This window comes from Perissodus microlepis, chromosome 11 (assembly GCF_051167445.1).
Source record: "Perissodus microlepis isolate ML-2025 ecotype Zambia chromosome 11, ASM5116744v1, whole genome shotgun sequence".
NCBI lineage: Eukaryota > Metazoa > Chordata > Actinopteri > Cichliformes > Cichlidae > Perissodus > Perissodus microlepis.
This window is the reverse complement of record NC_140471.1, coordinates 22,711,500-22,726,463: the sequence shown is the minus strand read 5'-3', so window position 1 is coordinate 22,726,463 and position 14,964 is coordinate 22,711,500. Positions and strand designations below refer to the sequence as shown.

Below are 14,964 nucleotides of genomic sequence, written 5' to 3'. Positions count from 1 at the left end.
GTGTTAAATATAAACCAGACCCACGAACGTGACCTGTCTGCTGCTCGGTTTGTGTTCACAGTTAAACTGATTCAGAGTTTCTGTGAATGAGTGAGTTTAGTTACAAATGTAACGAATGGCTCCTGTCACGAGGTGTGCGTGTGTTTGATCTTTTTAAGGGAATGTTGCCAAAATGTAAATACTGCTGAAGAAAAAAAAACAAAAACATCCGAGTCCTGCTCACTAACCACACATTGGGGTTCGTTTCTTCTCATTTTACTTGAAGGACCACCTAACTTTTTAATAGCTAGCAAATTGCTTCTGTAGCTTTATTTACTATTTAAAATAAAATAAAAATGTATAATATAAAAAATATGAACGAAATAATCGTTTTATCTTTTTTTTTTTTTTTTACATTTATTGTGTTTTGTGCTATATAAGACTATATACACTGTATACAAAAGATCTTTAGTTATTAGCTTGTTTATTTTGTTTTATTTCACTTTTTTCTATTTGATTAAGGTCATTTGTTTTATTTATTTCTTTATTATTTTTTTAACAGTTTATTATTTTTTTCCCCTTATTGAGATTCTTTTCGTCATATTGAATTTTTTCTAATTTAGCTCTATATTTACTGATTTCAGTTCTTGGGTTATGTGTTTTATTTTTGGCTGTTATAGCACAGTATTTTCCCAACTTTGGGCACATCTTAAGTCTTTTCTCATCTTACTCTCTACTGTCCAACTTTCCAACCTTTACCATTCAACCCCAACCATCTCAACCTCACGAGACTCCAGCTCTTATTTGTTGTTTCCATTTTTCATTTCTCCTAGCTATTTGGGATTAATTGGGTTTGATAAGCAGAGAAACAAAGCATCATCTAAGTAGTGCACTTGTTTGGCTTCATTTTAAGATGAGGATTAATAAAAAAAAATTCTTAAATGTGGCAGTTCTTTCTAGAGAAATCAGAAATTACTCATGAACACAACACAATCCAATTAATAGACAGAGCTGTCTTCGTATTCCCTGATTTAAGATTAAAAGCTTTTATTTATCAATGTAAGTGTGACATATGCTGCTGTAGTGCTCTGTCGACCAATTAAAAATTGTACAACTTTATCAAAAAAAACTTGTCCAAGATTGCTAAAATTCTTCAATTCCTAGACAAACAGCACCTCAGTTGTACCTTCTCTGTGCTGTGTTGACATCTTGCACACTGTTTTAACTCAGTTGAGCTACACAAGCAAAGCAAACAATTTTGATGTCATGCTGAATGATGTAGGGTGGACAGAATACCTGCAATTATGTTTTCAAAGGAATGCAGTCACACAGGCCGGTTGACACACTCATATTTTTGAAGGGTGTCCACCTTATAATTACTTCACATAGCTAACCACATCATTTACATGTGCACTAAGTCAGGATTCATCTTTTTAAAATAAAAAAAAAAGGCCGGACAAACCCTGACTTTGGGCCGACAACGGGAGTAGAGCAGATATGCTTTTTAGGATAGTATCAGACTTCCTCCCCTGGGTAAAAGCAAACAGAAACATTACCACAGCAAGGTATTCATACAATAGGACCGGTTACTGAGTCATTGTGAGTGATTTCTCGTCACAAATGCCAAACATAGTTTGGTGATGATGTAGCCAACGAGCTGCTCACTCAGCCTTAGGCACATTTTCCTTCACCGTGAGAAATGAGAAGTGAGGTATTTGTTTTCAAAAGCTGCACCCTTAAAATGAGATTACTCGTTGAAGGCCTACTTTTTACTTTACATTTAAGATGAAAAGGAGCACTTCTGTTTTTTTTTTTAAATTAATGTGTCAACAATAAAAGCAACGCAGCAGCATGTCTTTCTTTCCTTATCAGAGTTTAATGTTTGATAGCATCACGCCCCCAAGATTAACCCCATGATTTCTCCTTTAAAAGACATCACGACTTCATTGTATGCTGACATGTATGATGATTTTCAGAAATGTTCATTCAAGAGAGTCTTTAGAAGACTCTCTTGAATGAACATTTCCGAAAAGTGTGTGTATGTGTGTGTGTGTGTGTGTGTGTGTGTGTGTGTGTGTGTGTGTGTAGTGGTGGGGGGATTTCTGGAAACGACTAAGGCAGGAAATGACTCGCCTCCCCTCAGTAGTACTCACACTAGCACAAACACACATCCTGCAGCTGTGTGTGCTTCACGGGAAGTCAAAGGGGAAAAATGGATCATGAGAACTGTAAAAAAATAGCTACTGTTGCCCATCATTGATTAAAATAAGAGCTGCCCTCATTACTCATTGCCAGACATGGTCAACTGTGGTGAAACTTGTTGAATGTCGTGAATAAAAACTGACACTGGTGCTGATAATGGGATTAATTTGGGGGCTCTGTATAAGTAATTGTTGATTGATATTAGTGATGGCTTCTTCTTTCAGATGCTCCCTTTAGGGGTCGCCACCTCTGCCTCCTCCTCGGTCACACGTACCCCCTGCATGTCTTACGCGTCTTCACTGTGGTCTTCCTCTTTTCCTCCTGCCTGGCAGCTCTGTATTCAACATCCTTTGTCCAGTACATCCAGTCCAGTTTTGCCTGAGCTGTCCCTCTGATGTGCTTGTTCTTTAACTCTGCCAACTCCAGCTGTCTTTGTGTTAATGACACCACCTCCAAACCACACATCACAGTAGGTTTGACCATCACCACTGCAAACAATAAGGGACTCGGAGCAGATCCCTGTTGTAATCAGCAAATGTAATCTGCTGTCCTCATACATGCCCTGCACCACCCTCACATACTTCACCCACTCAGGGTGGAAGCAGGCCATGTGAACTGGACGGGTAACCGACTTTGACTGGTAGGTATACACATAGTACACTCACAGAAAAATGTCGCCACAGTTGTAGTGCAGAAATATCTGTTAGATTACAAAGACAAATAGGAGAGACTTTTCTGCAAAAGTGGGATCACTGAAGTCACCACAATGTCCTCAACAGGTTTCCATTTCATTTGTTTTGCAGTTTTTGATAGGCTCATGCTTTAAAACCTGCGTGCAAGCTCATGAATGACCTATTCATAATCTCAAAGCAACACGAGGGGTACTTCCCCTCAGCATGATGGTTGTAGAAGGACTAAACTACTGTTAACTGAATAATTATACTGAGCTCACACTAACATCCAGTTGGTAATATGGATGTTTATGTTTTCATTACCAAACTATATGAATAAGTGTAACTCATTGTTGAAGTCAGTGACTTTAATGGACCCCTGAGACCTACTTACTCTGGTGACAGACTGATGTGTAAATAGAGTGGAGATGGACAGACACTGTGAAAAATGTCTCAACTTCTTGTGTTGACGCTTACATCTATTTTATTTATAGCCTCTAGTACATTTAATCAATAGAAGTTAATAAAAAAGTGCTTTAAAATAGGCCCATTTATATTTCAGCCCCCCCACCCCAAAACAAACAAACAAACCGTTTTAAAATACATGAAAAGCTGAAATATATGTTTTGCTGCATTAACTACCTTATGTGAATTATTAAAACGTATTCAGAATTTGACACACTGCTCGTCCCTACATAAGCTACCTTTATGGGCTAAAAGTATCTGTTATTGGTATTTACGTGGTGGCGGATCGATACTAAAATTCACAGTTTCGTACAGAATTAAAATGAGAGTCTAACCATAATCCCGCTTAAGGTTTGATTGGTGTAGTTGATAGAGGATAGAGAAGGCGTTACTCTTGAAAATTCAACCAATAACAAAACAGCAAGGTGTCACGTGACTTGGCAGGTTTCGCCTAGCTGCCATTTTGTATCTCCACTGTGCGGTCAGATGAAGTTGGTCGTCAACGAACGAGGGACGAAATAAGATGAAATTTATGCTATTTTATTAATTAGGACATCTTGCAGAAGTATATTTAAGTGTGATATATTTAGTTAGGCAGTGTTGTTCGAGGTCGACCGGCTGTTCTTCTTCTAACCGGACCGTTGGCCCTCGCCTCGGACTTCATCTTGTTTACATTCTACAGCGGAGAAGCTAACGCTAACGCCGTTAGCCAACCTGCTAGCTTAGCTGGCAGACAACTTTCCTAGCGTTAGCTTTCTAACGCTAATCATAGCGAAATGGCGGCCAACACGACACAAGCAGCTCTTACAACTAACTGGTAGGCAACACTCTTTGAATAGATTGTGATTTTAGGCTAACTTGCTTTAATGTATGCCTGAAATAGGTATTTATACCCTAATCTTAAATTCGTGGGAAGGATGTTAGCTTAGGCCAGGGTGTTGGCAAGTACTAGCAGGCCGTTGGAGTAGTTAGCAGAAAGGTGATTTGTTAAGATGCTTGTTTTTTTTATACATTATTTGTGAACGTGTAATATTTTTGATTGAACGCCAGGGTTTGTTGCAGCTCACTCTAATGTTGTACGTTGATGTTAGCACGCGACAGTTGAAGTTTTAGGGTAGGCCTTAATTCATCAGCTGTTTTGGCTGTTAGCTGTTGCTTTAAACGTAATGATTTAATCATCTGCTTGAGATGATCTAATTAGCTGATAGATATCCGGTGTTAACAGAGGGAGGGTAGACTTGTTGTGTAAACGGGTAATGATTAAATGGTCAACATTTTGAGCACAATAGTAATCGTCAAGTAGGCCTTCAATCTATTTTCTGAAGCGAGTAGTTGTCTAAACGAATATAAATCTTATTGCAGACGGTAATTGGGCTTACTTTTGTTTTTCTGCTGATTAAATGGGTTTGATCATGTGTTCTGATCACTAGAATAGACTTGATACTTGACCTTGTGTTGATGGCAGGTCCTATGGTGCTGCTGCAGACGGCCAGGTCCATGAAAATCCTGAATGGGAGAAGGCAAGACAAGCATTAGCATCCATCAGCAAGAGTCAGACCTCTGCTAAGACTACACAACCTAACAGGACCGCTGCAGAGGTTTGTCTTTTTGTGCAGTCTGTTTGTTACACCTGAATATACCTGTACCATATCATATAGTCTCCATTATAGCTATATAAATTTCTATATGATACAAAAATATTAGAATATTCATATTCTGATATTGCCTTAGCAATCTCATGCAGTTATATTCCCTAGTGAACATCAGTGAGACAAGCTCCAGGCACGTCTTGAGAGCCTGAGCTGCATGACAGCCTCCAGTGATCTAGCACCTACAAAGCGAGCCACTTGAACATCCTCCAACAAGCTTAATATTTGCAAAATAGGCAAGGATATTTTTTCTTGTGAATTTGAAAGCTACAAACTTGTTTTATTGCTTTAGACAAAAATCACAAGTTCGAGTTCAACCAGGCTGCGAAGGAAGATGTACTAGCAGCTGGACCATACACCCATTATTTTATGGTCTTCACCTTGCAATATAAAGTGCCTTGAGGCAACTGTTGTTGTGACTTGATTTCACTTAATAAAACAATTTTATTTTTCAGTTTTAGTGTTGTGCAGCTCTTGAAGAGTTACAAGGCTGTTATTTTAGTTAAACCAAAGTGTTTAATAGTTATTTTATATCTTGTTGTATGCTCAGTCATCCATGTAAAGAAAATCCGGAAAGTTGATTCTGTCGCATTTTCATGAGGACAAATGTTTTGTCACTCATCCAAGTGATTTCCTCAGTCTCGGCTGAATGCAGGTTTCCCCCACCTTATAAACAGCACATTTGCATAATGACCAAATCTAGTGCCTAACAATAGGCTGTGAGTTCAGTTTCATGATCATTGGTCAATGGCCACAAGTACCATTCAGACTTAATATGAGTTTGTCACTTGAGACTATTATCATGTAATTTGTGGCTGTTTCAAAAACCAGAAATGTACGTAAGGATGAGTAAAGTAAAATCCATTTTAGTTTTTGTCACAGTCCTATTGATCCTCCATTGGGGGGAGGCCAAAACCTTCCATGTTTTTTTTCATATGCAGGACAATCCTTGTGTAAATAAAATGATTGATGAAAAGTAAGTTTAGAGTGCCAATTGAAGGGGGGGGGGATTCTGTGAAGAAGAATGGGGGATTAGCTTGAATACTAGCAAGGATGTCCTAGGTTTTTAGGGTTACAGTTGTGATCACTGATAATGACCTAATTATGTTGTCCACAGCAGTTAAAACACTGAAACCTCCCACTTACTGACCTAATCAGATTTAACTGTGAGTTTATGTGTTTATGTTGTGTTTATATATAGAAATACTTTCTACACATAGCAAAAACATGAGATAAACAATACTAGATTGTAGTTCTAGTCTGACTTATGTGTTGTTAATGATATATTAGAATATATTGTTGGCTTCTGCATTTGCATAGTCTGCAGATGTTTTACAGCTTTCCTTGGGGCTTGACTGCACCAACTAACAAAATCATAGCTGGCTCAACTCCCGCTGCCAGTTCCTTTTAGTACCTTCTTTTATTGCTCTTCGGATTAATTATTTACAGAAATGAATTCTCAAAGATGCAGGCTGTTAAATTCCCAAAATTAAATAAAAATATTGCTCCCTAGAAACAGTAATGGCCACAGTATTCATCCAGTAGCACAATCCTACTTGATTAATGGTCTTATTAAAACTAGACAACATAAAGATGTCTTATGTATGATGAAGCTTTCTTGTAGTACAGACCCCAGGTATTAACCTTTAAAGTGTCTTATCAACTGTTTTATTGGTTTCACAAAGGTGAAGTTTTATGTTCACACTGCATTATAATTGCTGTCTGTGTTGGACTATGTTTTCTCAGTTCCTGATGGTAACACTGAAGCTATTTTGCGTGTGTCTGTTATTTCAGGCTGGCCAATTCCAACCAGCAGCAACTGACTCTGCTGCTATGCAGCAGCAGCAGTACTATCCGTGGTACCAGCAAACTCAGCAGCACTATCCTGGATATACATACCCCTATAACTACTACTACCCCATGGGGCCAGTAAGTAAAGATATGAGCACTGCTGCTTTCAGTTGGAGAAGTTTTGTACAGTTACACTTTTTACAAAAACTGAATTTAAAGTGAGAAATATTATAAAATGTCCTTTTCTGAATTTCCAGTATGGTGGTGCTTATCCTCCAAATCAGTATGGTGTACCCCCAGGGCCTTACCCAGGAACTCCTACGTCTAATGGACAGGTACAAACTCTACATTTTCTTAGTAAAGCAGAATATTTATATGTAGAAATAATTAATATGATTCATGATACTTATCTGGGATTAAGAAACCTGAAAAATAAGCACATATTCAGGCACCACTGAAGCTGTAGTAGTGTTACAGGTTATATGGTTTTTTGAAGTATTGCGTTTTATTCTCCAGATACATGTGTAGCTTGCTTATGCTTGCAAGGTTTCATTTTTGCTGTAGTGCTGAAACAGGTTTTTCTGTCTTTTTACAGCCTCCCCCAGTGCCTGGAATGGAAGATCAGTCCCCCAGCTACACCTCCCCAACTCAACCTCAACCACCTCCCCCTGCTACTCCTCAACCACCCCAGAGCCCAACCACCTCAGAAAACCCCCCTCCTCCACCACCCCCTCCCATTCCCCCACCACCCAACTCCCAGTACCCCCCTCCCCCATCACAAACTTCTTACAATACCAACAACAGTATGACATACCCACCTGGAGACCCCAACCAGATGCAAGTCTACAATCATTCACAGGGAAGGCCTAACTATGGACAAAACTTCCAGGCTCAGAATGCCTATCAGGCATCTCAGAATAATTCCCAGCAGCAACAACAGCCTGCTCAGTATGCAGCTGGACTGGGCAGAGGAGAAGCCAACAAGAACAAAAACCAGAAGCAAGGACAGCAACTCTGGCACCGCATGAAACGTAAGGTTTATTCTCTTGCTGGGAAGCTTACATTTCTAATGTTAACTTTATTGATTTATTACAGAGTTTAATGGATGTGTTGCTGCTTTTGTTTTCATTCTATCCCCCTCTTTTCATTGTATTCAAGTGCAGTGTGTAGATGCACCATATTCAAACAAGTTAAAAACTTGTTAGGCCATTAAATGCAGAAATAGAGTAGGAGAGGAAGTGTTTGTGGTGATCAGTCTAGCAGTGTTCATCCAAATTCAAAAATATCTAAAAGGAATAAGTTGCTATTGCTATTATGAGAGTGAGTTTCAGTAACGATTCTATGATTTTTACATCTTGTAGAGGCACCTGGCACAACTTCTGTGAAGTTCAATATTCCCAAGAGGACCTATCAGGTATCCCCAGTTTCCAATCAGGCTTTCCCTCCAGGCGAACAGCCCTCGGGGTTGAATCCAGCACCTTCATCTCCTGCTACTGCCAGTGCTGCACCTGGAGGTCCTCAGGCACGGTGAGAAAACTGCTCTGTCTACAGTAATTCTTGATGTGGGAATGACTTGATGACTTTAAATGTAAATGCTTCTCCTCCAGACCGCAGGACTGGCCGCAAGCCATGAAGGAATATGTGCAGCGTTGTTTCACAGCTTGTGAGACCGAGGAAGACAAAGATCGTACGGAGAAGGTGCTGAAAGAAGTTCTACAGGACCGCTTAAAAGATGGCTCTGCTTACACCATTGATTGGACCCGTGAGCCACTGCCAGAGTGAGTTCAGTAGTAGGTTGTGGTTGTAACTACTTTAGGCATTGGAATTCTGCTTTTGTTTTTTGTTTTTGTTGTGCATTCAAACTGTATTCGTCTTTCTCTTCTCCTTTATTAGGTTAAAGGTTAAGCAGTCTCGTTGGGAAAGCATTGCACCTCAGAGGACAACAGATACCTCAGTTGGCTGTGGTGGAAGCACAGTGGCTGGAGCTTCAAGAGGCAGAGGTATTGGACACAGATTGGGCAACTACAGGAATATCTTTTCTCAAAGGAGTCCAACTTCTAGTTCATCCGATTCCTCCTCCCGCTCACCATCACCTTCACACAGCCGGCACAGGGACCGCAGCAACCAAAGGCACAGACGCAGGTATGGAACCATTTCTCCTCCTCTCTTTGGTTATTGTAGTTTTCCTGCATGCTCCCAGCTCAAATGTTCTCCTGTTTGTTTCCTGCCAGTGATTCTGACTCACAGTCAGATAGCAGCATCTGCAGTGACCTCCGACCTCAGCTTTCAAGGCGAGGTCAGAAAGGAGGGCGTGGTCGTGGCAATGATCGGGATAGAGGGCGTGGAGGTGGTGAGAGAGGACGAGGAAGAGGTGGAAAAGGAAGAGGAAGACGGTAAATTTATAAAGTCTTGTATCGTTGTTTAGCAGAAAGAAAACATTTTTGTTTTGTCTTTTTAAGTTGCTTTATGGTGCTGATAGTTAGTATACCTTCTTTTCCCCAGAAACATGGATGATTCAGCTGTTGGAAAGAAGAGGAAAGGGGGCAGTGCTGGTTTGGATTTCCACGATCCCAACAGAGAAGCTAAGAAGCAGAGCCGAGCAGCCCGTTTCCAAAAACAGCTTCGCTCAGAGCCTCTGGTTCTCTCCATCAATGCCCTGGACCTGCCTGATGGAACACAAGAGGGCCTTAGTTGGGAGGACTGCCCCATTGTGGGAACATGTCAGGACATCACCAAGCACTACCTGAGGCTCACCTGTGCCCCTGACCCCTCCACTGTGCGCCCAGTGCATGTAAGTGTTAAGCTTTGTTTTTTTTTTTTTATATAATCTCATTCTACTTGTGCATTTTGCTTTTAAATTCAGATACCATGTCCACTTGCATTATAAAATCATTTTGTCAAGAAAACAAGGAATTCTTTTGAAATATATTCTTGAATAAGGATTTTCTTACAATATTGAAGGAAAATCTCCCAAGGACAGAGGAAGGGGGATTGAATCTGTGCACTACATGTACATACTCCTAAATCCCTGCATCACAGGGCATCAAGATTCAGGCTTTAAATGGTTTAACTGTCATTCTAGGTGCTGAGAAAATCTTTGCAGGCTGTGAAAGCCCACTGGAAAACAAACCAGGACTATACATATGCCTGTGAGCAGATGAAGTCCATACGACAGGACCTAACGGTTGGTTGTCCTTAAATACTATTTATTTTTTCAAAGTTAATTTATGTCTTTGTTATTTTATTCGTTCATTCATTGATTTTATTCCTCTTACCTGCACCTAGGTTCAAGGAATTCGTACTGAATTCACAGTGGAAGTGTACGAGTGTCATGCACGGATAGCTCTAGAAAAGGTGAATCTGTTGGTCCTCAGTAATTACAGACTACTTAAAAGTAATAAAGTGTTTTGTTTTGTTTTTTTTAAACTGGTTGAATGCTTATCTGTTTGTTTATTTATTTTAGGGAGACCATGAAGAGTTCAACCAGTGCCAGACCCAGCTGAAGGCCCTGTATAAGGACAATCCCTCGGAGAACATTGGAGAATTTACAGCATATAGATTGCTGTATTACATCTTTACTAAAAACTCTGGAGGTATGCTCAGATCTTTTTAGAAGTCTTCACCACTGCACTGAACATTGTGGGATTTTTTTGTTGTTTTGTTTTGTTTTAACTATATTTACAAGTTTCCCTGTCTCAGTTTCTGACACTGGCCATTCATTCATCTTCCCCCTGCAGATCTAACCACTGAGTTGGTGTATTTGACCCCAGCACTACGGGCAGATGATTGTGTGGCTCATGCCCTCTCACTTCGTGCAGCTTGGGCATTAGGAAACTATCACCGGTTCTTTAAGCTCTACCTGGAAGCCCCGCGTATGGCTTCATATCTCATTGACAAGTTTGTAGAGCGTGAAAGAAAGGCAGCACTTAGGGCCATGGTCAAAACGTAAGTTATGCTCCAGTAACATGCTAATTGTAAATTTTAGCTGCTTCATTGCTGACCAGTTTCCTGACCCGTTTGCCTATTTTCTCTGTCCACAGGTTCAGACCCGACTTGCCAGTGCAGTATGTGCAGTCCACCTTAGCCTTCTCTTGTTTAGACTCCTGTATGGCCTTTTTAACCGGGCTAGGGGTCACATTCACGCCTTCTGATCCCCAAAAAATAGACTGCAAAACCAGCACAGCCTCTTTGGCTGCCTCCTGAGAGGGGTGGAAGGGTAGCACAGTGAAAGGAGTGGCTAAGGGACCATCATGGATCCTTACATATTCAATGCACTGCACTTCAGACACCACAGCGAGTTCAGATAAGAGCAGTGGCAGACTAACACCCATATAGAAAGATGCTGGCTAGTGTATTACTCTGTCAGGCCAAAAAATGCAGATCTGTTTTTCTGACACTAAGAACTGTTCTGAAAATGCACAGAACTGCACATACTGTCACTCACATATTCTAAGTTTAGCCCATCTCATTACATTTATGATGCCACATAAGTGAGGGAACAGATTAGACCTGAGATCAAGTAGTCTTAGTGACCGAGAAGTCACAGAACCAGATCACAGTTCCTGTTCCGTTACCACCTTCAGATTTCAACGCTAACAGTGTTGTTATGTCTTTTCCTTCCCCAAGTCAGCAGCTCAAAGACCAGAAGATTCAACTTTTACCAAAAGGGAAATGGCTTTTCAAGTCATGCATCCAGCTCTTCACTGTCTGAAGTCGGACCTGCAAAATCAAGTCAAGTCTAGTTTTATTCGTACAGACTCAGAGAAGATGCCAGCAATTTACCTGAAAGAAGAGGTGGTTTGTATGCCCTTCCCACATCTAGTTTCCTCCTCAAATCTACAGCTGGCTGTTCCTCCCATTTGTCTCTACAAGGTCCGTGAAAGAAACTGAAGTCTAAAGTCCCGTTCCTGATTTAGTATTATTCATCCACTGCTCATGTTTATGAATTGGTCGATCAGCACTTAAACAAGTCTCGGATACGCATTGACTTTGTAACGGATAAGTGTTCCTCATCAAGATCAAGTTCCATGACCTGGAAGCTGAGCTTCATGTTCCAGAGTAGCCCCAGGCAGAGTGCAGTTCTGCTTCCATCACCCTCAGGTAGAAGTTCCTACCAGCACCTGGTGTCCAGCTCACCCTGTCAAATGCAGCAGTGCACCTCTGTATCCTCACCAGCTGTTCCTCAGAAAATAATGGTGACGTCACAGCTGACACCTTGGATGTAGCTGAAAGTTAGTTGGGTTTTTTTTTTTTTTTTTTTTTTTGAGGTGGAGCATCAAAGGAAGACCTGCAGCTTCTTCAGGAAGGCTTAAAAAGTGGTTTGTATACTACACGCAAGGCTGGTAAGAGAAAGGGACTCTTCTGGAAGGAGGTGGATGACCGCACAACAGAGATGTTGCCTCAAGTTTTTGTTTGTTGTTTTGGTTTTTTTCCCAACTTGTTTTACATCTTGTGGGTTTATCACTTATCAGTATTTGGCATTCTCTTGTGCAAAAGGAAAAAAAAATTATGGCGGTGGAACCAGAATTTTATTTTTATTTTTTAAATTATATACTTCGTAATGATTTTTGGACAGTCCACGTGTCATTAAATAAATTGAACAATATCCTAAAATCCCAGAATTTTTACTGCACAGATGGAAGCTGCTGTCTCTGAGTATTACAATCAAAACATGAATTTAAAGTGGTACAGACAGCAGTGAAATAAAGAAGTAGTTTGAGTCCAGGCAAGTGCTTTTGTCCATTTTTTTCCCAGAAGATATGAAATTTTTAACAAAAAGTTTGAAATGGGAGCCTCAGTTTAGTATTTAAAAAAACAAAACAAGATAAAAACAGGCTCTCTAAGTGGCCGTGGAGTTGATTCTCTGTATTTTGTGCTTTTTAGGACCCAGTGTAATATTGATGGTATATTAACAACCCTTTAGACAATGAGTGGGGAAATTCAGTTACACTGAAAATGGCGATTGATCAGCTCCTAAGTGTGAGGAAAATAATCCATGTGTTGCTTTTCACCAGCAAAACATCTGGTCCTAATTGAGTTGTGCTGAAAACGTGTAGGTGGTCAACATTGTTCCTCTTCTTTTTTTTTTTCTTTTTCTAAATTAATATCAGTATTAACCGCTGTAGGAACATTGAGTCTGACATTGAGTATTTAATCCTGTTTTGATTGATAAGAACAGGAATGGATTCAGGCTTAATGTAAAACCTACACGTTTACTTATCAACAGAGTATACTTTGTAAATACTGTATGATAATTGATGTGATTTCTTTTTAGTACACCGTGTAGGTTTTTTTTTGTTTGTTTTTTCTTTGTTCATACAACTATTGAACAATGTTTATATAAAAAAAAAAAAAAAAAAAAAAGTAGAATTTGATTGTATGCAGTGATCTCAGTGTGGCTATATCGGAGAAATGTCAGTTAGCGCTGTTTCCGAGTGCAGCCTGAACACAGTCGCACAGGTTGTCAAACCCAATTTTGGCTCGATGCTCAGACTCTATTGGTCCAAAAAAGAAGGAAAAATAAGTTGTTGAAATTTTTCCCTTTAGGTTTTGTGCCACATTTTCCTTTTTTGTGCTCTCTGATTGGTTCCTGCTGGTTTCGTATATATTCAGTGACAAATCAGACCAATGTGGCTAAAACCTTGCCTCCTGACCAATCATGTCGATAAATCACGTGTGACCCTGGATCATATATATATATATTTTAGATGTGTTCGTTGTTGACCTTTTGATTTCAGCATATGTTTTGTAATGATAAAGATCTCAACATGTTTCCTTTCTTTTCCCCCCCTCCCTTCATTTACCTTACTCCCCTATCCTCCTTACTGCCCCCCTCTCCCCTCACTCCTTAAACCCTCCTCCCACATGCCGCCAGACTTCTCGTCCTTCAGCTTGCAAGGCTGCTGCATTGCAGGAGCACACGGAGGGATAAGTGGGCGAAACTCCTCCAGATGCCTGCCGGAGAGAGTGAATTGTGAGCACTCAGTCTCGGTTTGACCCGCCTGAGTTGAAGCCATACAGCTCGTAAAACACAGGGGAGCATCGCATAATGAAAAGTTGAAAATGTTGAAATGCTGCTAATGGGATTTGCTGCTAGCCCTTATTTAAAATGGTTTTGTGTGCAACATCGTACCTGTTCTAGTTTTTAAAAACAAAGCTCTCGAGTCATGTTTGCCTTGTGCTGTGGGGTTCTGCGTGTCCAGATGCATTTGCATAGTTGTTTGCTGATAAGACTTTTCATATTTGGTTAGGTTGGATTTTTGTTTTTTTCAATTCCTTTCTCTCCACCGATTAGAAATGTTTTAGCTTTTGTTTGTTATACTGGCAGGCTGCTTCAGAGTTGAATTGGCATTGAATAAAATATGTCTGGACATGCAGAACATAGTGACCTAAAACTCACCAACACTTTTTTTTTTTTTTTTTTTCTTCAAGTATAAAGTTTGTAGGTTTGTGTTCACATGCTAAGCAGTGACTCTTCTGAAATGATGTAAGTTTTTTTTTTTTTTTTTTTTTTTTTTTTTTTTAAATTTAATGCAGGCTTGTATTGTATACATTTGATGTCTCAGATTTTCAGCACTGAAACAGCCCAGGATGTTTGTCTTTACATAGAAAAATCATCCAGATAACTAATGTACACATTTTCATTTAATACCCCACCCCTCCCAATTTTTGTGTATTTTGCTCCTATGTTGGTGTATACCTCCATCAGTCTTTGTAACTGCTTTTTTGACCCTTGAAGAACTCCCATCTCCCTCTTTCCCTCCACCTTTGTTCATTTCTTTTTTTTTTTCTTTTTCTTTTTTTTTTAACTAGTTTTTCGTAGAATCTTCTCACTTTCTCTTCTTCACCCCTCCCTGCATGATGTTTCAACCTCTCTCCTCTCCCCTGACTCTCTAACCAGTATTTCTCTTTTGTCATTCTTACCCTTTTTTTCCTCTTATGTTGGGTATGTTTGTGACTGCCGTGTGCAACTCTCACTAGTAAGTATTGTATCCTGTCTGCAGTGCTTTTAATAGTTTGTGTTGCAGCACTTTAACAACTGAAGCTGAAGGTCTATCTGCAATGCCCCCTCCCTATCCCTCATTCCCATGGCTACATAGATCTGATAGGATAAACTGCCATTTTGTAAATATTGTGTACATATCTTTTGGAAAGACGTCTAATAAAAAAAAAAAAAAAATAGTACAGAGATCACATACTGTCTTGCG

General features: G+C 39.9%; 1 protein-coding gene across 1 annotated transcript; it reads left to right on the top strand.

Moving 5' to 3' along the window:
* The first annotated feature begins 3,760 nt into the window (after positions 1–3,760).
* leng8 (leukocyte receptor cluster (LRC) member 8) lies at positions 3,761–14,950 on the top strand. The gene is made up of 15 exons (XM_084943275.1): positions 3,761–4,134; positions 4,783–4,915; positions 6,761–6,895; positions 7,015–7,092; positions 7,353–7,788; positions 8,119–8,284; positions 8,365–8,535; positions 8,651–8,899; positions 8,989–9,150; positions 9,260–9,548; positions 9,840–9,941; positions 10,043–10,111; positions 10,221–10,350; positions 10,495–10,702; positions 10,798–14,950. The coding sequence occupies exons 1-15, from the start codon at positions 4,094–4,096 to the stop codon at positions 10,958–10,960; spliced, it is 2,532 nt and encodes an 843-aa protein (XP_084799401.1). The 5' UTR covers positions 3,761–4,093; the 3' UTR covers positions 10,961–14,950.
* The last annotated feature ends 14 nt before the right edge of the window (positions 14,951–14,964 follow it).

Coding starts and splice junctions, on each gene's coding strand:
- leng8 (XM_084943275.1), top strand. CDS start 4,094: ATGGCGGCCAACACGACACAAGCAGCTCTTACAACTAACTG. Junction 6,896..7,014: donor ACTACTACCCCATGGGGCCA/GTAAGTAAAGAT, acceptor CTGAATTTCCAG/TATGGTGGTGCTTATCCTCC. Junction 9,151..9,259: donor GGAAAAGGAAGAGGAAGACG/GTAAATTTATAA, acceptor TCTTTTCCCCAG/AAACATGGATGATTCAGCTG.